The 27740-nt window shown below is 44.1% G+C and overlaps 2 protein-coding genes across 6 annotated transcripts in view; one reads left to right on the top strand and one right to left on the bottom strand.

Moving 5' to 3' along the window:
* On the top strand, positions 1 to 17056 carry ADPGK (ADP dependent glucokinase). 2 transcript variants are annotated; one of them, XM_059714921.1, is made up of 7 exons: positions 1 to 296; positions 6704 to 6929; positions 7723 to 7785; positions 8949 to 9069; positions 13539 to 13735; positions 14514 to 14612; positions 16067 to 17056. In XM_059714921.1, the coding sequence occupies exons 1-7, from the start codon at positions 88 to 90 to the stop codon at positions 16616 to 16618; spliced, it is 1467 nt and encodes a 488-aa protein (XP_059570904.1). In that variant the 5' UTR covers positions 1 to 87; the 3' UTR covers positions 16619 to 17056. The 2 variants fall into 2 exon arrangements, with proteins under 2 accessions (XP_059570904.1, XP_014459958.3); XM_014604472.3 differs by having other exon boundaries at positions 12 to 296; positions 16070 to 17056.
* The window catches only part of BBS4 (Bardet-Biedl syndrome 4), an 80110-nt gene continuing 68950 nt past the window's right edge, over positions 16581 to 27740 (bottom strand). For 2 of the 4 annotated variants that reach the window (XM_019499344.2, XM_059714920.1), the window contains exon 15: positions 16581 to 27593. In XM_019499344.2, coding sequence (XP_019354889.1) covers positions 27451 to 27593 — 143 coding nt within the window. In that variant the 3' untranslated portion in view covers positions 16581 to 27450. The remainder of the gene's footprint in view (positions 27594 to 27740) is intronic. The other 2 variants (XM_019499343.2, XM_019499340.2) reach the window with 2 other exon arrangements.

Here is a 27740-nt window from a genome sequence, read left to right on the forward strand (position 1 = left end):
CGGGCGGAGGCCGGCGCGGGCCTGGCGCTACGCAAATGGCGTAGGGGGCGCTTCCGCCAGTGGGCCCGGCGGCCGGGACGTGGCGGGATGCGGCACGCGCTGTGCGGGGCCCTGCTGGCCCTGGCGCTCGGCGGCCTCCTCGTGCTGCAGCCGGGGCTGCCCGACGCGGCGCTGCGCTACGTGGCGGCCGCGCTGCGCCGGCTCCCGGGCGCCGCCTCGGCCGAGGGCAGCGTGGCGGCCGCCTGGGACGCGCTTATCCTGCGGCCCGCGCGGCGCTGGGGCAGGGTGGCCGTCGGGTAAGCGGCGCGGCGCGGCGCGGCGCGGGGCCTGGGCGGAGGGAGGGAGGGATGGAAGGAGCGAAAGGCGAATGGAGGGATGCATGGAGGAAGGATGCGTGGAAGGACAGATGGAGGGAGGGAGGGAGGGACAGAAGGAATGAAAGGCCAGTGGAGGGGTGGGTGGACGGACGGCCGGCCGGCCCGACAGACAGGTGGAGAGATGGGCGGATGGACGGAAGGAAGCAAGGATGGATGGAGGCGGGAGGGCTGGATAGAAGGAACAAAAGACGAAAGGAGGGATGGATGGAGGAGGGATGCGCAGAGGGACAGATGGAGGGATGGACGGGAAGAGCAAAAGACCGATGGAGGGAGAGATGCATGGAGGGGCAGATGGAGGGAGGGAAGGAAGGATGGGTGGGTGGATGGATGGATGGCTGCACCAGCAGACAGACAGATGGGTGGATGGCTGGATGGCCAGTGGGACGGATGGCTGGGCTTGTGCAGGGCAGCATGTTGCATCCTCCTTGCCCCCTCGGCAGACCCCAGGCTGTGGGATCGGAGGCTGGAAGGGGAGAGCAGCGCCAGCGACGCCTGCTGTGAGCTGCTGGCTGGGAGACGTGCGGGCAGGAAGAGCCACTTCCATGGCTTGACGTGAACAGGCGAGGAGGCCCCAGCTCTCTTCTGCTCCGAGGCCCCTCCTGAAGTAGTGTCCGCACTGAGCTGCTGCTCTGGTTGGGAGATATCTTGCCTCAGGCCTGTAGTCGGGGATCAGGTGCCTTAGAAGGGCCTGTTCCGATGATCCTCCGCCTGCGCTGGTGTGAGGTATGGGCCATGCCCTAGTCCAAGTGCCACTGGTGCTGCCTCATTGCATCAGCTCTGCAATGTGGAGTTGATTCCTTGCACACGGGGCTTGGCTTGCAGGTTCCCCCACTGCTTGCCCTCTTGATTTGAATACAGGAACACCAGATGCTGAGCTGGGACTGTTGCAACATTTACATTTTAAATAAAGCAAGCTCTGTACGACTTCAGGGACCCATCTTCCATTGGCCTGAGATCCAGCCACAGTCATTAGAACACTTTTCTCCAGGAAAAATCAGTCATTTAAGGAAAGCAGGTGCATAAATATCCTTCTGATTTGGGTTCAGTCAGACTCCTCGCTCACCAGTCAGCATTCATGAGGAAGAAAGGTATAGTGATTAGAGCAGCAGGAGACTAGGAGGGGGCACCCTTATAGATTTTTCTGAACTCCAGCACTTGCTGTGTGACCTGGAAGTCCATTTATCTCTGCATCAGTGTATCTGCCTGTAGCAAGGATACATTAATATGCCTGGGTTGTGAGTGCTCAGAATTCAAACAGCGCTCTGTGGTGCCTGAGTGTTCCTGAGGTCCTCCCCCAAGACTACCTCAAGGTCTCCATAACAGTTTAGGAGCATGAGCTTGATCAGGAAATCATAAATCTGAGTTTTTGCAGTAGCACTGGAGTGAGGCGTCCTGGGACACTAGTCCTGATCTGCTCTTCAGCAGACTGGAGACTTGAACGGATCTCTGCACATCTCAGCGTAACTCCTGGCCAGACCTTTTCTCTGACATGGACTATGTTGTCCTTCTTAGGCAGGATGGAAATAACAGAATTGTAATGTTAGGAGGAACTTTGAGAGTTACCTACTCCAACCCCCTGTGTAGATGTAGGAGTACCTATTCCTGCATAGGTGCCTGTTCAACCTCTTGAATCTCTACTGAAGGAGAGTTTCGCAGCTTCTCTAAGCAGTTTGCCCCTTTATCCTACTACTCTTATTGTTAGGAAGCTTTTCCTGAGATTTGAGCTAAATCTGCTTTTTGCTGCATCTTAAACCCATAGCCATGGGTCCTCCCCTCCATGGTGAGAGAGCATGATGTTTCTCCATCTTCTTTAGGGCAGCCTCACAGCTGCTATCATATACACCTTTAATCTCTTCTCTCTAAACTAAATATACCTAGGTCCTTCATATAGCTTGGTTTCCAACCCCTTTATTATCTTTGCTGTTTACATCTGGACTGCAGTTTCTCTACATCCTCTTTAAAATGTGGTGCCCAAGACTGCACTCCATTACTCCAGCTGAAACCTAGCTAGGGTATGGCAGAATGGTACTATAACTTCTGTTGTCTTGTGTACAACGCTTTCATTAATGCAGCCCAAAATCGCATTTGCTTTTTGTGACAATATTGCATTGCCGATTTTATGTTGTGTATGTGATTTCCTCATAACTTGTAACGATCTTAAAGATGCACTGGAGAGCTTCTGGTGAGAGACGGCTACTTTCTGGCTGCCGCTTCCTTATGCAAAGACCAATATCTAGAGCACTGATGCATTTCAACCTAATAAATGATCATGGAAGCAGTGGGCGATTGACCTACTCTAATTGATCAGATTAAGCCAGACTTACCGAGAAGAACTAACCTCACAGCTTCAGCAGTGAAGGACCTTCATGTGGTCTGGAGTCAAGAAGGTGAAGCTCTCTGCAAAAGTATGGACCCATCAGACCTGCATCGTTCCAGTGTTTGTGTATGGATCTAAGCATGCATAATGATTGGGAAAGATATCAAGGGACTGGAAGTATTCCATCTGCTCTGCCAGAGACAGCTGCTTGGAATAAGCTGGTCTTACTTCCATGGCAGTAGAGGTAGCAGAGAGAACTGACCTTGGGAGGGTTAAAGTCAAAACAGTTTTCAGAAGAGAAAGCTCTTGAAAGTTGGGCACTGAAGATCAGAAGGGGACACAGCCCCCCTCCGTATTAGAAGTGGCTGCGAGGTCATCCTTAGTTTACATCAGATAAGTGAGAATCATGTGAAAACTGATTCTGAAGTTTTAATGTACAGTCATGGACAGTAACACTGTGGACTCCTGCTGTCTTAAGTTTAATTGCTACTGCTGCTTCATATATCTTGTGGAAACTGGAGGGGGAGATTCTTGAATTGCTGCTAGGAAGAGCTCTGTTTCCCTCCTGCTGGAACATTATGCTGCTTTGAAGAATAGGAACGGAAACCTCAGTACATGTAATGACATATAACAACATACTGTTGGCAGGTATTAATTATAATACTAGCACTACCTCAGCTAAAAGGACATTTCTTCTAGCCCAAGCTCAGAGAGAGGCTCTGTAGTTCTTTTCCCAGACAGTACACGCTGCATGATTTAAATACTTCCTTTTCAGATATACATGTCATCAGTTGCACATCCAGAGACTGGAAAAAGAGATGTTCTTGTTGAAAATTCATCATGGCGAAATGTATTTTTCATCTAGATGCTGCTGAATACTGTGTCATAAACTAGCCCTAATGACAGCTTTATTTTAGCTTCTGTGTATCCTATAGACTTGTCAATGCTTCAGTTTGTTAAACCTGTAGCTTTTCCAGTGTAAATAGTGCTATAGTGTAAAAAAAATATCTCAAATGAAGCTCGCCCAGAGACTAGCCTGCGTTTACCGCCTTTCCCAAGGGCCAGACAGAGAAGAGCAAATGCTTATTTCCTTGCAACCCTGTTGAGAATCACTGCCCTAGAAACATGGCATTAGGAAATGGGAAGAAGGGGTGTAGGAGGATGAGACCGAGACTGCTACTTTTTGGAAAAAAAGAAATGTAAAGACTACATGTAGAGGACATGACGTAGAGTAAGTGCACAGCAAGTAAAAGGGGTGGGGTGGGGGGGAGTAAAGGCACTGAAACTTTAAGCTTTAGGTTGCAATAGCACAGTTTGACTTTGGCTAGTATCCTTAGTCCTTGGATGTGGAGAAACTTTTAAAATCTTCCATGACTTATTGTATAGCTGGCATTGTAGCTACTGGGGACTGAAGTGCCTGGGGGTGAAACTAGATGGAAATTTTCCCTGAAAATGAGCGTACCAAAAGTGTGAGGTGGCTTATGATGTCTGACTTACTTTTGCTTTTTGCCCTACCTAGACTGAAAAAGCCCTTTCACTTTCAGTTCTGTCTGCACTTCAGGTTGTCTCTGTTTAATGCCCTTAAAGAGACTGAACCCTGCATACACTAAACACCTGCGGCCTCAAGGTTCGCTAGTGGGAGCAGATCAGTAGTAGCCTACCCTTAATGTTAAGGGAATTCATTAAAAACATGAAGCGAGCATGTAGGTAGAGCAATGGTATGGGAGGCAGATAGAAGATACCAGTAGTTAGATGATTAGAGGTCTAGGTGAAGTTTTCTTACTTGAAACAACTGTAACTGCTTCACATCATTACTGCATTGTTACTAGTATATTAAAACATGGGACTGCTGACCTTTTGCTGCTCTCAGTTTGAGGTTAAAATGCTGCTTGATCTCACTGCAGTGCATGGGGAACAATGGCTTGGGGAATGATGGCTTTTGTAGCATGTCAGATCAGGGTACAGAGACATTTCTGACAGAACGAGTTGCAATACTGTATAAACTGAGAACCCGCCAGGCCTTTTATGCCCTTTAGTTTGTGTCATGCTGTCTTCACTTACAACAGAGCAAATTGCACAAGAAAGGTTGCTGAGAGAGCAATACTGAATGGGTGTGCCTGCTAAGCTTACTCTCCTTGACAGAGGTCGTTTAAGAAGTGGGCACAATGATGTTAGGGCCAAGGAAGCGCATAGTGTCAGCTGGATGAACCGCACAAGCTGTGTGGATAACAAGGAGCCCTGGAACAAGGGTGCAAGGAAAGGTAATACTGACTTGTATTCAGACAGCTGCCCTACTTCAGGGGTGCTCAGATAAGGCCTGCAATGTTGTGTCTTCCAGCCTGTGGAGCTCCCTACAAGTCCAGAAATATGGTGGTAGGGAAACAAATTTCCAGACCCATGGGGAGCCCTGGGCTCTACATGTTGGATCATGTGCCTGATCCCAGGACACAGGGTCAGGTGGGGCAGCACTAGGGCCCAGGGCCCAGTTCTGGCATGTGGGGGCCCAATCTCAGTGTGGAGGCCTTGGAGGGTGCCTGGGGCCCAATCCTGGTGTACGGGACTGGCTCCAGGTCACTTATCTGGCCTGTAGAGCCAAAAATTTGAGCACCATGGCATGATAGGTAATTGCTGGGGTTTCTCTTGGAAGCAGTGTTTTGAGGACTAATCAACTTACCAGCTCCATGCTCATATGCTGATATTTTGCACTCCTATGTGTCATGGCAAAGAACTGTCTGTAATAGCCATAGAGTTTAGGTCTCTGAACAAATATAAAGTATTAACTCAGGGCTTGGACAAATGTACACTTAGAGAGGCTTCAGAAGGGATAGGGGAGCTGCTATTCAGGACAGGGCAGCAGCCCTTTTTGTTGTAGCACCATGGAGCCAATTCTTTTAGCAGGTATGCCATAAATTAGCCTCCTTGGCTGGGGTGCAGGGTGCCTCAAGATGGGGCAACAGGCAACTCTGGGCTGGCTGCTCTCCTGCCTCCACATGCCTCAGGGCAAGCACTTTTTTCTTCTTGCTACTGGGAAATCCTGGTAGCAAATTTTGCCCTGGTGCTGCAAATTAGCAGCACCATGCATGGTTTAATGTGCAGTGTGTGCAGTTTGTGGCACCGCACATGCCTGCACATCTGGATCCAGCCCCTGAGTCTGCAATCCCTTACCTGATCTGCTGCTTTGCTTTCTGTTTCCTTTCTGCTGCTGTGTTGCCTGTCCTCTCCCTCTGCTGTGTGCCACATGCAGAGGCTGCCCATTCCACAGGTTGGTTACCTCTGCTGTGAAACTTGCATGTACTTGATACTGTAGTGATCCAGGTGAGCTAAGCTACCCAAACTTTGACCCTGGAGGGGTAGGATGAAAGCTGGAGTGGTTTTGCAATACACTTGTAATGCTACAGAATCATGCTCTGAGCAGCTGCTTCCCATCCCTTTTTGAAGCCTCTTCAAGTACACATCTGTCCATGTCCTTAGGTAACCAGTGCCTTTTTTTTTTCCTGCTGAGGGGAAAGAAGCATCCATTGACTGTGTTGAAGGATGATGAAAATAGGAGAGTTGTTAGAGAGCCCATATACAGTCCTCATTTCTCTGTGTCACTGTCTTCCTTTTACTGCTTTCTGTCTGATCTTAGTTTTTACTCTTACTGTATCCACTCTGTTTGATGTGGGTACAACAGATTCTCAGTACATGTACAACATCGAATTGACGGGGAACAGAAAGTTGGTTTTGTGTGGAATTAAGCAACTCATTCTGGGCCCTGTTTTAATTTAAACACAGTGTTGGAAATAACATCCATTGTACATATTCTTGTAGCTCAAAAAATGTCAAAAGCAGGACACTTTAGTAGTAAATCAGCACAAGATGGTTCTTGAGGAAATTCTATGCAGTTCCTGTGTCAACAAATCCTAAATGCTGTGTGGAAAAACTGCCCTGTCCCGTGGCTCATGGGATGCCCCTGGTGTCACATTCAGTGTTCTTAACACCTCTTTTCTTTGTGTCCCCTTCTCTGCAGAGTCAATGCCTGCGTAGATGTGGTCCTCTCTGGTGTGAAGCTGTTGCAGGCGCTTGGTCTTGATCCTGGGAATGGGGAAGATCATGCTGTTCTGAATTCCAAAAAGGACCTGAAAGAAGCGTTTTCTCATTTCATGCAAAAAGGGGCAGCTGCTGAGCGCTTTTTCAGTGATGCAGTGTCTTTCCATCACATTGCACAGGCAGCCTCTGAGTACCCTGGAGCACAGGTAAGTTTTTCATCTTAAGGCCACACTTGAAAGCCTTGTACAGTTATTCACGGCTCTTTTCATCCTTGAAATGCATGGGGAAGAGATTCAGAAAACAAATTTTGTTTTGCTCTTTTAATGTATTAATGAACCTTAAAAAAAATCTACCTGTCAACTGATATCCCAGATTTCAGTTGCTTTTTCTCTCCCCCTTCTGTAACCTTCCCAAATATGAGTTGCTTATGCTTTAGCTCTATTAATTTGAAGAGAATCAATAAGAGCAGGTCTGAAGATGTCCCAAACATAAGTAAAACCTTATATTTTATGGCAGCAGGACAGGGATGACACAGTATAAACAGCTCTAACTTTTCTATGTGGTGCAAGTGGTGAAATTACAGATTTAAGAATAATGATCTGGAAACCATTTCCATATACTTCAACAGTTCCATAGAGCAAGATTTGGAAGTGTACATCTAGCTCACTAATTAAAAAAAGTATAACTTGCCAAAAAAAGAGATTAAATGGACAGAATTCAGGAATACTTATTGGATGAACAAATTGATTTGGATAGTGCACTGGTCTACCAGAAGGCAAATACTAGCTAACTAATAAACTGGGACAAAAATTACTGAATTTATGGAATTATTTTGGCTTCAATCCCTCTAAAGCACTTTATCAGCTTTGTTGGCATCCCACAAGCTATTGCAGATCTACAAAACCTATTTAAAGTCATCAGACCATGCTAGAGACTAAGCATCTATAAAAAAACTATTGGAATAACAGATTGCACATGCATGTTTGATCCATCTTGCAGCTCTATGTGGGAGGAAACGCTGCTCTAATTGGCCAGAAGCTTGCAACAAATCCACACCTGAAGGTAAGGTTTCCAAAAACTTGGTTTCCTTCTTTTGTTGTCAGTAGGACTAAAATCACTTGTATGTTGTATAATTGAAAAATTCCTCTAAGATTTCATTTTTTAGTGGAGGCAAACACTGCTAGCAAAGTTGCTGTTAATTGATGTTACACAAAGGAAACAAATAGCTGGCTTACACGTTTCTCTGTATCTCTTAAACTTTGTAGATCAATAACAGCATTCTCTTTTGTGTTCCTCATGAATTACTGTCTTCCACTCATCTGTAATTTTATGTTGACATTATCTTTAATAGACCAAATATGCATGATTAGGCAGTTTTGATCCTTCATTAATTTCTGCTATTCTTTTGGCAAGTTCAGTGAAACTCAAGACTTCTTTGTGGTGCAGTGAGTGAGCACCAGATTGTTTGAAACCCATTCACCCATGCATTTGATTATTCAGTTCCTTGTTGTATCATTAGGGAGCTACTGGTACAATTCTGTTTAACCCCTTGATGCCTGAAGTCAGGACTTTCTTACCCCACAAGTGTTTCACAGCCATTATTTACAGAATCGATCCGATTTGTTTGTGTACACACGTGTGTGTGTGTGTGTGTGTGTGTGTGTGTGTATTACATTTCATACAGAAGCTTAGGTACATTCTTTGACAAGCAAATGAAGCCACTGGGTTAATACACTACCAGTTCATCATTTAAGGTAACACTTCAAATTTGAAAAGTATCTGATAGGCATTTTTCCACAATACAATTATTGCACTCCTTCAGAAAGAGAAGCCTTTCCACGCATTCTTTTCTCAACCGAGATTGAAGTAGTAAGGATGTTGCATGTTAGGATTAAAGGGATTGTTGGAAAAGTTTTTAGAAGCTTGGCAGCACTTGGTCATTCGCCCCTCACCTCCATGGGCACCACATTCATTATTGAGATGTAAACAAGTTTTTTAAAAAAGCATCCTGAAGAAAGCCTGTTGCCTTGTCTGCATGTGACACACATATGTGTTTGTACTAGCCAAGGAGATGAGCAGATATTGGACCAGTTTGCAGGCTGATACTTGATCTTCATATATTTCTGAAAGGAACTCGGAAGGAGATGCAGAAATGCTTATGGAACCTAGGTCCATATGGTTCATGCCAGTCTATCCTTGTTAATGTGTGTTCTTTTGGCTTCTAGGTCCTTCTTTGTGGCCCGGTTGGTCCTAAACTCCACGAACTACTTGATGATAATGTAATTGTCCCACCAGAATCTATGCAGGAAACTGATGAATTCCACCTTATTTTGGAGTATCAAGCAGGTACTTTGCCCGTTATAAAACATTGGAAGGCTAAATATTTATTGGGTCCAGTTATATTCCCAAATACACTGTTCTGTAATGGTTTTCAAACTGTGGCTGGACTGTGGAGCCATTCTTTGTTACAGTGGTGAAACATAATTTGGTCTTTGAACAGGGAAAGGTTTACTGTTAGTTGCATGCCTGTCAATGAAACTTCTAGGATTTCTAGATGCATTAACTCAGAAAACAGGTAACTTGTTCATGTAGTAGTTCATTAAACTTTGAGTGTACTGTTATGGTGTAAGTTCAGCACCAGTCAGAGATGCAGATGCCAGAACTGGGAAGGGCAGTGCAAACCTGAGAGGACAAAACCACACTGCAAAATAGGCTAGAGAAAATAGGGCAGAAAAGGAAGGGAGAGTCCTACAAGATACTGAGATAAGAAATAATGGCTCTGGAACTTACCAACCACATCCATTGCAGCAACACAGTACTGTCCTTGTCTATTTATATTGGCTTAATTTTCTTTTACAGTCAAGTTTTTATTGAGCATAAGATCATATAAGAAGATGAGAAGTGCCATGCTGGGTCAGATCAATGGTCCATCTAGCTCAGTATCCTGTCTCCAACACTGGCAGGAGCCGATGCTTTAGATTAGAGGGAGAGCATCAAACTGTGTATGTACCTAGACTAGAGTAATGTATCCTCTGTTCATTACCTTCCGTGGCATCTGCCATCATACCATACCTCGTTATAGTAAGTGTATGGGAAGTGATTACCAAGGTGTTCTGCCTATTAAGTAGCTTATATAAGGGGAAACTACAACATTATAGTACCTCTGCCATTGCACTGTGACCCACCATCAGTTAGACACCATCGAACAGGGGTGTCGAGTTTATCTGGTCCTGTGGGCTGGATGAGTGACAATGGATCCATGGACCCCTGTCACTCTCCCCCTCATGCCAGATCCAGCGCCCACTTCTGCTGCACCAGGATCTGCACTGCATGCAGCATGTGAATCCCAGAGTGGCCAGAATGGGTGCTGCAAATAATACATTCCAGCTGAGGCAGTCACCACATGTAGCCTGGATCCCAGACCAGGCACCATGTTACACGTGCCCACCCTGGCTGGACTGTCATCTATAGTGCCTGTTTCAGCTGCTTCTGAATCTGTTCAATGCAGCACCCACGGTAGTTGCTCTGGGACTGTGCTGTGTGCAGTGCCTGCTTCAGCTGGTCTAGGACCCACCACTGTATGTGGTGTCTGTGGATGCCGCATCCACCATTTGTCTCAGACTGGCTGGAGCAGGCACCATGACTACGGACAGATGTGGGGAATAAAAAAGTAAAAATGGACTTTACTGGAAGAAGCAGCACCTTAGTTGGACCCGGCTCACCCAACATATGTAAAGATCACACACTTTAGCAGGCCTTTTTGGCACTTCTATGTTTATTAGATAAAAACACCAGAAAAGTCCCACTAAAGTGCCTGATCTATACAGATGTTCTGTGAGCCGGGTCCAGCTAGCACAGTGCCTTTTTTTAGCATGTGCTGGGCTTGGTGTGGGGGTGCACTGAGTATAAAATAAAGTGCCATTTAAACATTTTTTTTACATCTGTAAGGAGTCCTTGTGTAGTGCATGTCTGGGGGTGCCTGGGATGGGTACCATGTGCAGCACAGTTCCTGGAGTGGCAGGAGCAGGTGCCATGTACAGTCCACATCCCAGGCCCTGCCCGCCAGGCTGGTTCAGGTCAGTTCAAATATAGAGGCAGCACTGGGGTCAAGTAATGGGGCTCTACGGGTTAGATTTGGCCTGAGTTAGAGGACTGATCTTAGCCATGGTTTGGGAGACCACTATGGAAAGCCTGGCTTGGTGATAGGTAGCACCAGTGATTTCAGGACCTGGCATCTATTTTTAGGAATCATGCGACTAAGAATAACTTTAGATACTGAGCTTCTAAACAGAGCCATTTTGACTAAAGCTAGAGGTCTGTTTTGTGGTCACTTGCATATCCATTCTGTGCTCTTTCTAGGAAGAGTATGAAAGCTTGGATTAGACCAGTATATGGAGAAACTGCATCTTGCCTTCTTAATCTTCACTATCTTCTTTTAAAAAGTGCTGTTCTAGCCGATGCAGACTATCTGCCATGTTTTATACCAGAGGTTGCATGTTAGTGATGGATAATCCTGTATGGTCTTCAAAGTGTTCTGGTATCCTCCCGGGTGAAGCAGACTAAACCAAGAATTCCTGTATATGACTAATTATTAGCTGTGTCTGTTCTCAAATGGGGGTGGAGGGGGTTCCCTCTATTTCTGTCCCAGAAGCAAGTCTGTAATGATAGGTGACCACCTGCAGGCTAGACATCCAATTTTCATACCTAGAAGCTGGCCTTTTGATAGATCACTAGTGCAGAGTCTTCAAGCTCCGCTTTAGATTTTTTTCAGCTGTGGAAGAGGGGACTTGGGCTACCCAGTAATAGGTCCTGGTTGATAGATCATAGAAAAGTAGGCTGGAATGGACCTTGGAGGATCATCTGGTTCAGTCCCCTGCTTATCGTCTCTATCTAAACCATCCTAGTGTCTGTCTGACCTGTTCTTAAAACTTCACAAACAACCCTCTCACTCAGCTACCAGTCACTGTGCCCAAAATATCAAAAACACTGTAAGTAAAGCAGGAGGACAAGGTACTTTTAGTGTCCTCACACCGCAAGGACAGGAGTACTTATAGAAATTATAGTTAAGATACCTGCTGAACAAGACCAACGTATTTGTGAGATGATTGTCCTGCTTTTTTTTGCAAATCCAATAGGGATTTAAAATAAACCAGCAGAGTATGGTATTTTAAATAGCAAGGTAAGAGATGCCTTGTTTAAAATTCTAATGTATTTTTGGTTTTGTAATATGTTTTCTAAACTTCCTGTGAGTCAGTTAGTTTCAGAACTGTGCAAGTTATCAGCATTAGCAGCCAGCACTGGGAGGCAATCTGATAGCTTCATCAGTTTTCCAGAGCTGAGGTAGCCTGCTAGGTGAATAAGCATCCTAAACTGTTTTGAAGGTCTTATTTTCCTTTGAACTGTGGTTTGTATAAATGTTGTCATCCTATCAGAGTTCTGTCAGCTGTGTAAGCCAAAAGCTAATAATCTAAACAGACTCATCATGACTCTATAACAGCTGTAGGCATGGATCAAGTATATATCCTAAGCAAAAAAAAATCTTATCTTACCAAATATGCCAATATTAAAAAGGACCCTAAGTACAAAAGGAGGGCACCAATTGGCCTGAACTCTCTGTCTGCGCATAGCTAACAAATGACAGAATAGTCAGCTTTTTGCACCATGAGCAATGAACAGGAGAGAGAAGTGGCAGCTGTGCTTTCCAGCTCAGCTAGAAGATCATAGTTAAAAAGCTCCATGTATGGTTAAAAAGTGTATCCTTTGTCATATTTGCCAGTTCTATCAATGCCCCAGCACTTATGCAAGCCTGGCTGATTAAACTTTCTGATATTTCCTTTTTTACTGCATTCTGTTTTGTATGAACTCAGTTTTCCATCTAAAGAACTCTTGATGTAGGTCAGTTAATGACAATTGATGACAGTCAATGGAAAACACACAGGTAGCTTCAGGTAGATCTTGTTCTTTCCCTGCTTCTGCAAGCATACCTGGAGTAGCTATGCCATGTGGAAAAGGAGCACATCCTTGTCTTCTGGGCTTTGATTTGTTGGAATACACGGCTCTGTAGACCATAAAATCCAGCCCTAGATAGAATTTAGTGCATGCTTCATTGTGCAGTTCATTACTGCCCTTCAGGAAAGTTTTTGAATTGTTGCTGGATAAACTATAGCAGAAAGCAGCCTAAGAGTTTCTGTATCAGGCAATGGCCATATTTACTCTCAGATGTCTAAGAAGGGCTCTGAGGTCTGAGCGAACAGGCTCCCACACTAGCCCTGGGATTAGGTCAAAAAATACTCTTGGGCAGTCTTTCATCCTGCAGTTTCCTCCTTTCAAATTACAGCTAACAATTCAATTAAAACAAAATCTTCTATTACTTGCTGTCTCTACACTTGGCTGCCTCTGTTGCCTTCATTCCCTTAATCCAACCCATTTAACATTGTAGGTGTGGGGAAGCTGTCTTGGTTTTGCTGTGGTACTAAGGCTGTATCAATGAACACTTGGATATCAGTGCAGCTGCCCAGTTGGCGTGGTTTACATAATCGGTGTCCCCATTTGGCAAGTCTTTGCTAGTTTAATTGTTTTCCCTACCTCGCTGGGCTGGGTGGAACCATTTTGCGGTATTCAGACCTGAGTATGAAGCACAGCTGAAGTGTCAGGTACTGATCAAACTCAAGTTAGAGCCCTCTGCAGGGAGTTGCCTTGTTAGGAGGAGTGATGACAGCCCTGACTGATGCTTGTATTTTAACAGGAGATCAAAAAATAGCCCTCCAGTTATCTGGCTCGATTGTTTTCTTTGTTGACTGGGGATTTCTTCCTAGGTGAAGAATGGGGACAGACGAGAGCTCCCAATGCCAACCGTTTTATTTTCTCTCATGATCTGTCAAATGGTGCCATGAATATGCTGGAGGTGTTTGTGGCGAGCCTGGATGAATTTCAGCCAGACCTTGTGGTACTCTCAGGCCTTCACATGATGGAAGGACAGAGCAAGGAAATGCGTGCAAAGAGGCTATTGGAGGTAATAAGAAACCCAAGGGGCAGAGCACTGTATTGTCTCTTTAATTTCAGTCCCAGTGAATGCTGTAGTACAACCCCTCTTTCTAAGATTTCAGCTTCTAAATACAGGGTGTCTTCAGACAGTCCCTCATCCCACTATTGCAGGTCAAAGGCATATCCTCTTAGACTCCTCAAACCTCATGATTATCCCAAAGGTTCAGTGGAGATCATCTAAATCCCACGTTGTTGTTTCTTGGATTCATTGGGCTCTGTCTAGGAGAAAGACACCACTTTCTGGTGGCCAGGGTAGAGTAGATTTATCCAAGTACTAGAGCTACATCCAATGGCTGAATGAATTGTTTCTATTCCATATATGACTATAATCAAGCCTACAACCAAGACTCATGTTTTGTAGGCAGCAGGTATATCAGGTTATCCAGTTGGGGCTTGAGGAAGTCACTATTTTTTTTTCTTATAATAGCATCCTGATTCATTGAGTTCTCCTTGCACTTCAGGGACAAACAATCTGTGGCTACTACAGGGTTGGGCAGTCTTCTGTAATAATCAGTTAAAAAATGCTGAATAGGGCATGGATGACAGTCTGATACCTTTTTCCTGCTTAGAGATTCTGAAAGCTAGAGGCTTTCTCTTCCTCAGAGCAACATGTTTTCTTTTTTGACCCTTTGCTAGGCAGGTCACTTAAAAATGTAATTGCATTCAGACAAATACGCTAAATAGTACTTATGTTTCTGAGCTAAACACCTTTGTTCTTAATACATGTGTTCCTTTTCTTTCTGCAGGCTGTGACTTCCCTCTCAGATATCCCCACTGATATTCCTATACACCTGGAATTGGCCAGTATGACTGACCAGGATCTTATGAGCAAGATTATGCTTCAGGTAACCAAAGTGATGACATGCCCCATTTCATCCTGCCTTTTCCAGCACTGTTGCAGTGTACATGCTGGTGGGTGATTTATAAGTGGAGACTTAGAATTGGGACTGTATTTTGGCACTGCTCTTCTAGGATTTCCAAACTCTATGTGCACTACTTAGTTTGATAGTGAAGTGTGCGGTCCTTAGCACAGAGAATATGTATTTTTTGAAAACATCTTAATGGAGCACTCCATTGAGGAGGTGTCATCCACTGCCCTCAGCTGCTCAGCATACTGCTTTCTCTGATGTATTGAAAATGACACACTGTGACACTAAATCAGGTTTATGCAAAACTGAAAGTGTTCAGCATCTGCAGTCCTGTGAGATCCCAGGGTCAAAAAAAAAAAAAAGTATAGGAAAAAAAGCAGGGCAGCACATGTGTGCCGCCCAAAACTGGAGCCTGGTTGGCCAGAGCCATACTCCAACTGCTGACCAGACTCCTAGCTGCAGGAGCACCATGGCTATAGCTTCCCCAACCCTCAGGACCCCAGGTAAGGCTGCCGGGGTAACTGGGGTAAGAGTGCACAGGCATTCCCCAGGGACAAGCAGCAGTGGCACAAGGTGCTGCTGCTGCTTGTCCCCAGGGAACCAAAAGTCCGTGCTTGTCTGGACATGGCCATAGGGGCTGTTGCAACGTCTTCCAGATAGTAATGCTTACAACTCTTTCAGTGTTGCCAAGTCTCATGAGAAGAAAAAAAAAACCGTGATACTGCCTTTAAAAACAAGCCCAACCCATTTCAAAGAGAGGGGAGTGGGGATGCTTATCAACCACAACTCTCAAAATATTAAAGCAACTTAAAAAAAAACAAGCCCAATTTTACTTCTTATAAATGGACTTGGCAACACTGAACTCTTCCTCCTGTAAGACGACTTTATTCCTTTTCATTCCCAAATAACTTGTGCTTCACAGGACTTTGATGTGTTTGCTTTCACTGTTGACAGCTAATGATATGGAAATTGAAGAATTGAAAAATGGAGGCTAGAGAAAGTGAATTATGCTAAATGAATGTGTCTGATAGCACATGAAGTTTCCTGCAGGAATAACGTCTTTGTGTGTCCCTTGCTGCTGGGTTTTTGTCAGACGGAATTGGGCTTTGACAAGTTGGGATGGGGCTCAATCTCCTGTCATGGAGACCTTCCCTTTCACTCTGTCCCCATGCTACTCAGTTGGGCAGGAGAATGCCTGGCTGCTGCTTCTGCCTTTGTGTACACCTGTAGAACAGGGTACTTGTGCTCAAGTGTATTGTTCAGCCTCTCCAAAGAACCAAATGTGCTCAGTTTCTGGCTGTAAAGACCTATTAGGGGACCCCATGAGTACACTGTGAGGTATTGCTCTTAGTAGTACCCCTGAAATAAGGAGGGATGGAAATCTAATTCTGTCTCCATAAAGAAAAACTGTTGTTCACTGTTTCTGTTAGCAGGTCTTTCCCCTGGTGAACTCTATTGGGCTAAATGAACAAGAACTGTTGTTCCTGACTCAGTCAGCTGCTGGTCCTCACGCCTCCCTGACTTCCTGGAATGGAGTTCCAGATGTGGGCATAGTCAGTGACATCCTGTTCTGGATCCTGAAAGAGCATGGAAGGACCACAGACAAACCATCTGATCTTACCCGCATCCATTTCCACACGCTGGCCTACCATGTCCTTGCTACTGTGGATGGGTATTGGGGTAACCAGATTGCGGCTGTGGCTGCTGGAGCTAGAGTGGCGGGGACACAGGCTTGTGCCACTGAGACCATTGACACTGACAAAGTCTCTCTTAAAGCTCCCCTGGAGTTTGTGACCTCCCAGACAGAGACAAACACCAAAATCTCTCTCAATCCAGGGGAGCCAGTGGCACACTGGCAGAGGGAGGGCATCTCATTTCATTTCACCCCTGTTTTGGTGTGCAAAGATCCCATCCGGACTGTGGGACTTGGAGATGCTATTTCAGCTGAAGGACTCCTGTATTCAGAAATATATCCTCAATAGACTATGGAAACAAGACCCCCTTTTCATCCAAGTCTACATGATGTCTGAGGCACCACTGTGTTCTCATAGGATTCCAGACTTTAGGGGTGTTAATCAGTCTCTGGATATAACCTGAGAAGAGCCAAAGAATAATTCCAGGTATAAACATTCCAGCCACTACTTGGCAGTGACTTGAGAACATTTCTCATTTTAATGTAGAGGTTTTAGTATTTTAATGTGGAGACCAGCTTTTCTTTGTCTTCAGCTTGTCATGGGGAGGGAAACTGGTATCAGAATCCTTGTTTGGTAATTTGTTAATTTGAGCCAGCCTTGTCTGTAGCGCTTGAATGCATGGCAGCCAAATGGAGAATTTCACGCCTATGGATCCCGGAGAGAACACAGCAGTCCTCAGCCCTGCCTTGCTTCTGATAAAGCAAAAAATAAAAGGATCTTGCTTTATCTCCTAGCAGCATATTGCTACATGGCAAGAGGAAGCCTTCCACTTGCTTGGTATTATGATTAAGTTGTTTATTGACACAATTACCTCTCATCCTGAACACCCCAAACATTGGAGGAAGCCAGAGGAAAGTGCTGAACTGTGATATGTACTGTACTGGCTCCCCAGATGCATGGAGCTGGAGAGATGCTGATTGAAGATTATATAGGTTGTTTGGCTACCGGTCCCCTGTGTAAGGGGATGCTTAAATGCACCCATGTTTTCTGCCTTTTTGGTTTCTGGGTAAGTCTGTGTAAGACAATCACACTTAATATATTCAGAGGTTGTTTAGTTACTTATCTTCAAAGTGAGCCATGAAACTAAACCTGCATTAGCTATCTGGAACCACCGTGCTTTTCAGCCAGTGAGGTTCATGCCTTTTTCATCTGTATGTTTGTTAGTTTTTGCCTAACCTCGTCCTCCAGTTCATGAATAACTACTGCTGCTGAATACTTGTTTTTTGGGGGGTTTTTGTGCCAGCACAATCATATAATGCTCTTGGGCCAGCTTATCTTACATGATGAGGGGGACATGTTCTTCTGGGTGGTCTCTCTGGAGACAGAAGTCATTTTTGTTTACAAAATAGCTGAACTGCACTATCCTTGGCACGTTAAAATTTCTCCTCAGCCAGTGGTCACAGATGCAAGGGGGAAGCTTTTCAGTCAGATTCAGGGAATGTTTGTTTCTGTGTGTACACAATTTATTATTAGGGGCTCAAGTGTGGATATAATTCCACTGCTTAAGTCACAAAAAAGGTATGCATGTCTCATCATTTCATGCATAAGAGGACTGCTTTGTATCACAGCATATCTTGCTGAGAAGTCATTTATGAAACGTTTCCATTTTCATCCTGATACTAGCATCTCCTATTCATAACACTGTAACAGGAGCTTCTACAAGAGGCTTTTCAGAAACTCTGGGCATCTCCTTACACAGATGTGAAATTTGAATTGACTTTGATTGTAAATTCCATATGATTGGCATGTCTGGGAGATCCTAGATTATAAAATAATTAGTGGTAGGGGCTCAGAGCCAGCATCCATATCTCTGTTGCAGATGGGATCAATCCAGTATTGCAGAGGTCAACACTGTGATCTGATTCACTGTTGCTCTAAGTAGCAGTTTGTTCGAGGCAAAAACAAAACTGCTACAAGGGTCATAGACTCTTAGAAGTAGAGATGGACAGACAAACTGAGGAGGTCAGTGTAAGGATAAAACTTGGCAGCTCTTACAAGCCCTTCCCAACACAACATGTGGAGGTGTTCACAAAGCAACCATTGCTGGCTTCTCCAGGTTTCAGAGGTAACAGAATGGTGCTAAACACTTGCTGAGGAAAGCGTTTAGCACCAAGAGGAAAGGCAGGACAAAAAAATTGGCTCTGTAGTGTGCACTTGTAGTTGCTGTCTTGTACTAGTTTTGTCTTGGGTTTGATGCTCATTTCAGTGAGGCTTCTTAATTACGTGGACATTTCTTTTATTGGTGTGATTGTGCAGTATTTTGCAGCCCTTGAACATGTATTGAATGAACTCTCAACAATAGAGTCTTAATCTTAAAAGAAATGCTGAGCAACATACATCCTGTGTTTATGAGGGTCTTTCTAAGCCAGTAATACCTTTCTCTCTTGGACTTCTTGTAACTTGTAGGAGCTGTGCTGTTCTGTGTTACCACTTAATGCTGGAAAACTAGTCTCTGCACTGAGTGTGGGCAGGAGTCATGCACTGCTTGAAGGCTTGGCAGCTTAAAATTAATGTTTGCTGGCAACTTTCACAGCCACCAGATTCAATTAGTGAGAATGATCCCTAATAAATGTGACTTGATGATTCATAAATTTTACTGCCATCTCCCTGGCTCTCTTTCGAAACAATCCAAAAGATAGCAAGGGTGAAGCTGTGGAAAGCAGCACCCTACATACAGCTTTGTTCCATATTTTCTTATTTTCTGTGCCCTAAAGCAAATCACATCTGCTTTGTAGACCAAACAGTGGAATGTAAGAACGTGAAATTAACGCCAAATATTTGTCCTATGTTGTAACATTGTGTCTACAACTTCCTTGTTGCTGTGCACAACAGCATTTAGTGTCAGCTGATCAAAACCCCTTGCCAGTTTGAATAGAATTTGCTGAACAGTAGAAATGGAGAGGTGTGGAGAAAGCTCTAGACAGCCCTAGGCTGGCATTTCAGTTATCCCTGCTGCAGTACCATTGATGCCAGCTCTAAAATACTGTGATCAACACTGCCTTATTGCTAGGAAATGTTGGTCTAGAACAATTTTGAAACATGAGTTAGCTCTATTCTGTGAGCATTTCCCCCAAATTACATTTGATTTCCTCTCCTCCCCCATCCTTCTTTCCTTTCTTTGTGGAACATACAAGCTCTGCATTGTGGGTATACAGATAGGAGTCAGCATGTCAGCTGGACAAGGAAAAATTAAATGGAGAAGCAGAGATGTATTGAAATCATGATTAAAACTACCTGGGTTTTCATACACATTTTTTTGTGTCTCCTCTTCTCTTCCTTCCTCTGCTTTTAATCATGCCTTGAAACTCTCACCGGTAGATTATTCAAAGCTTGATATGCATGAGGCTCCTGAAAAAGCAGCTTTCCAGACAGTAATCTACACTCCTAAGTAGCATGCTCAAGAATTGTCAGTGGCATGGTGCTGAGCCAGCCTGCCAATGGACGTACGTGTGTGCGTGTGTGTGAGATTATGGGGAGTGTTGTTGATTTGTTCACTTATGCATATTTGAATCCCATGGGGAAGAAGCTTCCTGTGTTTCCTATGTTCAATCAAAACAAACCACCATTCAAACCTTGTTTTAAAAAAAAGGAAGTTTTTGGTCACACTCTAGTAGTGTGTTTGCTTGTAAAGATCACATGCTGAGTAGCCTTGGACTTACAGAGCTGATTACTGTCAAGATGGCAACGTGTAACCTCTCCACAGTGCTCTTTGTGATGCAATTGCTGCTCTGCTGGGGGGAGCCCAGTTCAAATGGGATCCAAAGACTCCTTTTTATAGACTACTTCCCTGCCCTATAAAGATGCTCAACATGTGTCTGAGTCGCATAATGTTTTTGGTTCTATTAATCTTCTCCTCTGTGACATGGAAAAGCTGATTAGGGCCACACTTCCTTTACTAGCTTTAAAAAACAACACAAAACATTGCCATTTGCCTTGGCTTTTAGCCTGTCTCTGCAGAGACTCCTCCAATGATTGAACTTTATCTGTTGTTGACACTTTATAATCTCATCCTACCCTCTGCTACAGTTGTGGAGATGCCAAGCCTTTCTGTCTGCAGACCCCTGTTTCCTTTGCCAACACTTAAAGTGAAACCATTTGCAGCATTTTCTCATCATTTGATCATGCTTATTATTTTATGAATGGTTGGCTTAAGTTATGGTCAGTTTTGGTTTTCTTTTTTTTAAATTAAGTGTACTGCAAGGGACTGTAAGAGAAATAAAGGGCATATCCTATGTTAGACTGTGAAAGCCACGTGATGGCTGTGCTTAGCTGTTTCACACATTGTAATTATGAATAATGACTGAGTAATTATGTACCACAGGCAATTTTCCAATCATGGACTAAAACTTGTTTAAATGACTACTGGGAACAGACTTGAGAGTATGACAAAGATAGCATAATCCATTCTGGTTACAGTGATAAGATGTACCGTACTAATGTTAATGCCATCACACTCTTGGAGTGTGCTGCTTAGCTGGAAGTGAACACTATTATCAAAGTAGAGACAGCGCTGTTGGAAATCACGCCATTAGGTCTCTGTGTTAATCTTTCCCTATCTGGCAGAGGTTCAGGTACCTGCATTTAAAGCAATCCATTCTAAAATAGTGCTGTTAACTTCTTTTGGTCCAACACGTGGTCTGCTACCATGCCTACTGGGGAAAGACATTAAGAACTTACATTTTTACTGTAAGTGGGAGGGAAACCCCAGTAACTATTCATTTTCTTTGCAGCAGTAGCCAGCTCACTTGTTAACAAGTACACTATGAACACAGCACCTGCATGCAAACCCTTATTTCACAAGTCACACTAGCTGCATCTTTCACTGGGCCAAATTATGTTAGTCAAGTAAGTTAGGACACATTAGCAGGATAAACAGTAAGATTAAACTAGTGAATGGCAATGATGCCATCTCTATTTTTGAACACGGATACTACTCTCACTGAGTAATAAAAATATAACAATGTGTGATTTAGAATGGGAAAACGTTAATATATCAGCTTGTGTACTAAGCATTTACCACAACAATAGAATTGCCTAAGCAAAGCAGAGGAATTAATGTCTGTTGGTTATTAGTCCCATCAAACAAGCAGTAGCAAAGTAAAGAAAACTACCCTCAAAAACAAAACAAGAACTTGCACAGAGTTTCTTCTGTTCAGTGTTAGGACTACTCTGTACATGGCATATTGATTCTAATAGCCAACAAGAAGAAGAGCTTGTATGCATAGACTGTGGTTAAAATGCTGATTCTGTAAAGAAAGATGCTAATAAGCAGTGAAAATGCCCATAGTAAAGTGCTGTTGGCATTTGACTCCAATATGTGGCTGATTCTATTAAGCAAAATTATAACAATTGATGGGCACTAATGCTCCTCAAAGTATTTATTTTTTCTTTCCACCAAGTGAAGCTTTTTAGCTTAGAGCAGGGTACTCTCTCATTTGCCAGCTAAAGGAGAAGCCACAACAAAGAACTGTATTTGAATGACAGATGTGAGACTGGGTATGTGTCCACAAATACCTTGGCTGCAGCGTAAGCCAGGAGCTGAACTTAAGCATGTTACCTACTCTGTTGTAACTATCTGTATGCGTGTTCTCTCCCTATGGAAAGTGGGGGATAGGGTACCTCACTTTTGCTGAGGAGTGACCTACCTGCAGGGTAAGAACATATGCATAAGATAGTTACCACAGGGTAGTTGATACACTTAAGGTCATCTTAGTTTACCTTGTAGTACCTTGTGTTAGCAAGAAGGCCAGCATATATGAAGAGCCCCCTGTCAAAGCCTTCCAGTTGTTAATAAAATTGGAAAGGCTAAGTGGGGATATTAAGTGTACATATCTTGGCTGCCTTTTGGTCTTTAATATGCAAAGCTTGTGTGCTTATAATGGGGACAAACTGAAGTTGGAAAACTAGTAACTACCAAGGCTAGGATCTAAGGGTTATTTCTTGAGTGGCATGGAAAAGAAACATGGTCTTTATGTCTGTTACTAGTGAAGAGTCCTCCTACCTAGAGTCCACCTCCTAGAATGCTCTACAAGGTGCCTCTGTTCTACTGCGTGCTGCCTCCTCACACCCAGGTCCTGAAATCCTGAGGGTCATCAAGCTTCCTTTTCAGCCAAACTTTATTTCATCATACTTGTGCCAGCCATATAAAACAGTTCCCTGGTCTGACTGGAGGTGGCTGTTTAAGTAAATTCTCTGCTACAACAGAGGGTGAAGCTTCTTGCATATCTCAAATGGATATCAACTGTGACCAGCCTGAATTCTCAGGGAGTTGTTGGTCCAAACTCCTGTTGCAGGATGTCAGACTGCTGAATGCTGGGAGCTTTGTGTTTCCCTGGACAAAGGAAATGAATGCAGGTGGACCAGAGTGCATGCAGCATCTGCCTTCTCAGTGCCAAGAAATAGGAAAGGGCATACATTTCAAGCAGTAAACTGTAATTTTTAAAACAAGCATGGTATCATTCTGCCAGGAGAGTGGCTTACAGCAGCAGGCAAGCACTGGCAGCTAGGGGAGGAACAAACTTGTTAAAATGCAAGAGCCAAATACCTCCCTTAAGAACTTCTCAGGAAAGCTGCTGTTAGCCAATGCAAACTAAAGTTTGAGTCTAAATTTACTTTCTTCCACCTGTATCATTCCTATTAAGTACTGCCACAGAAAGTACCATGTCTGTGCAACTTTGCTTGAGGAGATGGCAGTACCTTCCTTGTGATGAAACTAATATAAATAGTTTTTACCGTAAACATTTTGGGAAGTGAAGTACTTTTTAAATTATGTGCTTTCAGTTTTGCCATGCATTTCTGTATAGCGCTTGTCTCACTATTTTAGTAAAGCTTTTCTTGCATTCAGCTTACAAATTTGTCTGTCTTCATACAAAGGACCCTGCCAAGGGAAATCCAGCCTCTTAATCAATGACACCAGGTGTCTGACTTCTATTTCTGAGCTACTCATTTTAGCCAAGAGTCTTTGTGTGACCTCTGCCTCTGAATCGATTGTGGCACCTCTTGCGAGGTGGAGGACACCAAAATGTTCTTGCAGCCTGGTCTAAGGGTGTGACTATGATCATAAAAAAGCAGATGTCTCCCATGTCCCTAGAAATCAAACCCATGACACTTTTGGATCAGCTGTTTTTTCCATTGCTAATGTCTGTTTATGAAAGAAGGAAAATCATTCAGAGATCATGTTTTGGGGCAAAGAGCTGGTCTAAAACATAAGGAATGGATCTACCAAACTCCTGTGTTACTTAAGAATACAAGTCCCACTGAAAAATCCTGTTCTATACTCTGCTTTAGTTTTTGGATGGAAGTCAGCCCAGCCTCATCCTTGCCCCAGCACCAAAAGTCCACTGTAAAGAGATTTAGATCCAGCTACTGAAAATCCAGTTTCTCTCACAAGACTCAAAGGCCAAAACTAAATGGTGTCAATTCCATTTATCATCTTCAGCAGCTATATCTCCAATTGTATATTGAAATGTGTGCTGCCCTTCAGTCCAAGGCTAGAGAGTAACACGGTCCTGCTGTCTTTGATTTGCTTCTCCTATGCACACTTCCCCCTGAAGGTTATTTTAAATCCATCTTTCAATACCTCTGAACTTTGTAAACATACTACAAACACATGTGCTATGTCAATGAAATCGTGACATTACAGAAAACTTCAAAGCAGACCATCATCACAACTACAAGCATAAACAGGGGCTCCAAATTTCTGGGGGGATAGAACTGACTATTCCTACTGTCTTGTAGGACAAGAATTGCTGCTCTTTGTGGTCCAGATAAGTATCCTGAAGTTTGGCAGAGGCTGCTTAAATCAGTCAAAATAGAAAAGCTGCTTCAAAAGCTGCCAGAAACTGCCTTAAATAAGTCCTTATTCCTGCCCTTCTCTTGCTTCTTCACACCTATTTGGTGTAAAGACTTAGGTTACCAAATCCTCTCAAAGCAACATGTTACAGCTTGGCCATTACTTGGAGGGGAATTGCAGTCTTCCTGTTTCAGTTGGGCTATGGGATTTCTCTGTTACAGGCACTGTCAGTTATTGATCCATGTTCGGGTAAATTACTTTTTTTTATACAATACTCAAACTGAAATGGCCATCACCTCCCTAGCTGGAATGGAGATTTTCCCAGGTCTCAGCAGCAGCTGTTAAAGCAACATTATTTTGCTCACTTCCGTTTTAAGCCTTCTTATAGCCCAATTTTGCTGGATTGCAGTTTCCTTAAGATATACAGGTTGTTTTTTTAAATGTTCCTTTTTGTTTAGTGCTTTCACAGGGCCACCTCTTTTTGCCATCAGTTTACTGAACTTGCATTAAATTGCAAATCAGGAAGGAAAGTTAAGCTGAACTTGCCTCTGTGTTACTTTGCATGGCAGTGCATAATCAGACTCAATAGCCAGTGTTAGCCCTGACAGGAACCTGGCCCAAACTACATTTACATTCAGTAATACCCATGCAGCTCTGCACGTTTAGACTCAGAAGGTGAACAAGATAGACAACTTGACTTTTGGAGGTGGTAGGCACCTACTGCTCCAAACTGTCATTAAGATCTGTGAATACTCTTAACACCTGTGAAGCTTGTCCCATAGTTCCTGTGACAACATTATTGAAGACGCCTTGAACCTGTTGCATTTCCATGCTTTAGACATTAAATAATCACTTAAATCATAATTAGCAGCTATGTGCCCTGTGGGAGTGAAAGAGAAGGGCTCCAAGAACAATTCTGCTTTTGAGGTTTTATGTAGCAGTAGTTCTACTTTAATTTGTAGTCAGGAAATGGTTATTTTGGAGGAACTGTGGCACCAAGAACAGGCCAGGGAGACATGTCTTTAGTAGTGAAATGGATGGGAGTGTAAAATCTCATTTTCTTCAATTTAGTCTCAGTTTAAGCTAAAAGAGCCTTTGAAAAACTCCCATGGCCTCAAGTGGGCATTTATGTTCCTTGCTCCGTTTAGATGTGGAGTAGATAGCCTGGCTGCAGCTGCAAGGGCAGTTTCTCCTGAAGGGCCAGATCAGTCAACACGTGACAGTTGTCTTAACAGAAAACCATAAGCGAACTAACTGGCATAACCCTTAGACACCTAGGAGATAGAGCCTGGGCCCTGCTGTGTCCTTTCCTGAGGAAGGAATGTGCACAGGATCTTATATCAGACCTCTGCAAAACAGTTTACCACAGACAAGGCTGTCTAAGCACCCACCAAACTTCAGGATACATATGTAATTTTCCTCACATAATAGTGACCATCATGAAGAGGGGCTGTATTTGAGAGGCATTTAAGTCATCTTCCACTACTGTCCCTTCCCATCATATCAAGAAGGTTAAGTCGGCAGTTGTTTTTGAAGTAATCACCAAAAAGTTACTTTCCCAGCTGAAGGGGTTGAATAAAGTTTTATAAAAGGCTTTGCAATGCTCCCCTCTTGGGCCAAGGTAACATGTGGAATAGGTTGGCCTTCAAAAGCTGCTGTGAGGATGCTGAACAGGCACTTAGAGACTGTGGCTGTACAACTCCTCTTGCTTTAGCAGTGTTAGACATGAGGTTAGACTTTACATGGTTCAGCTTATAGGAAGGGGATGGTTGAGAGAATATGCATGGGATCAGAAGATAAGCAACTGTAACTGGCTAATTCTGCTACCAATAAACTTACTGAAAAATGGGTGTGCTGCCTCTGGAGAGAAAAACTTCCCTCTAGAACTTGAGTAGATAGAAGCAGCAAAATAAAAAGACGATGCAATTTCTGTTTCTATTCTGCTCCACAGGCCCATCTCTTCTCCAAGCCTAAGTTTTCCACTGACAGTAGAACTGTTTTGTTTTTTGCTCTAAGGTGAATTATTACAAATCTCAGTGATGCAGCTGTCAGCCTGCCTGGGACTATTTACATGCCATTTATACCAGTGAGGTGACCGAGTTCAGCAGCTCCTTAACTCGTAAAGTTATCAGTTACTGTGATTACACAGGCCTGCTCCTGCTCACCTGCAGCCTTTTACTAGCCATGAATGAAGCGCAAAGTAACTTACAGAGGAACTGACAGTTAAAACCAAGTTGCCCAATCTGTTTTAAAACTTCCAACAGAAAGAGGAAGTATAACGGGCTTTTCAGAGGACACTGCAAGTTCTAACACTGGGGCACATGGTATGAAACTGCACCAAGGTAAACTTTAACAAGGCTTGAGTAAAAGCCTATTCTCCTTTCCCTTGCTCCCTGCCAAAGAGTCACATAGAGAGAAAGTGTCTGTGTTCCCTCCACCTTGCAGGACAGGCATCACTGCATGATGCTTAGCTAGGGTTTCAGCCTGACCAGGGGCTCAGCACTGAGCACAGGCTACAGGTTCCTTTCAGCTAGCTGCCCAAGGGAAGAGTATTGCAAATGCTTTTTCACACAAGGTGCAAGAGAGGTGCGACTCATTCAAACTTGTGCACGGACTGTGAACAACTCCACTGCACCAGTGCTCAGGAGCCTACATCTCTACTGAACAGAGGACTTGGCCGAGGCTCCTCCATCAGGCACAGAAGCTTTGTTCTAGGCTGGCAGCCCACAGACTGACCTGCCTGCCGCTTGCTTTCTGCACTTCATCATCCTCCCCATTCCCCATTTCTACCACTGACCTTGCTACAGGGAGGTGGCAGAGCTTCCTTGGCTGTTGATGGGGCTCCAGGCTCAGTTCCTAGAGGGGATTGATCCTCACTGTGTCCTAAAGAGAGAACTTGCTTCAATCTGCTGCTTTAAAAGCTGCAGGATCACTGTAGTTGACAACACAACACAATGAGAGGCAATCTCAGCACTTCAGCACCCCTCTGGGTGGCTTACACCTGACTTGTGTGTAAAATAACAAAGCAGCTGGTCCCCAATGGAGAGAAGGGACCTTTCTGTCTGTTCCTTCATGATGCAGTACAACAGCAATAGTGGTAACTACTTAGAAACCTCCTCTGGGTGCTGTTGAGCAAATACCCACCATCACAGGGCAGAAGCTAACGTCACTACCAGCATACAGCTGCATTTTGCCTAAGCTCTCAGTGGGGTGAAGGCACTGCAGGCTATGCTAGAAGCAGCTGCCCTTCCCCACTACTTCAGTCAGCAAGTTGTTGTGCTGAGTTTGCTCCCAAAGGGCCAGCAGTAGCCTGTTCACTGCTGATGTTCTATTCTGCAGCCAGTCTGCTCTTACACTTCTCTTTTCTTCGCTCTTGGGGCTCTGTAGTCTCTTCAGGGCCTGTTTCTGAGCCTGGTTCAGGTTCCAGAGGCAGTGAAGGGGGCTTGGCCAAGGGAGCTGATATTCCAACACCTGAGTACAGAAGAGAGAAAGGTTATTCCAATCCTTCCTCTTTAGGCCAGAAGAAACAGTATTACAGGAAAAGCAGAGGAGTCAAGGCTATGCTGTGCCTGTATCATGACCTAGAATGACCTAACCCCTCCAGGCCTCGGCTTCTCC

This window comes from Alligator mississippiensis, chromosome 11 (genome assembly GCF_030867095.1).
Source record: "Alligator mississippiensis isolate rAllMis1 chromosome 11, rAllMis1, whole genome shotgun sequence".
Classification (NCBI taxonomy): domain Eukaryota; kingdom Metazoa; phylum Chordata; order Crocodylia; family Alligatoridae; genus Alligator; species Alligator mississippiensis.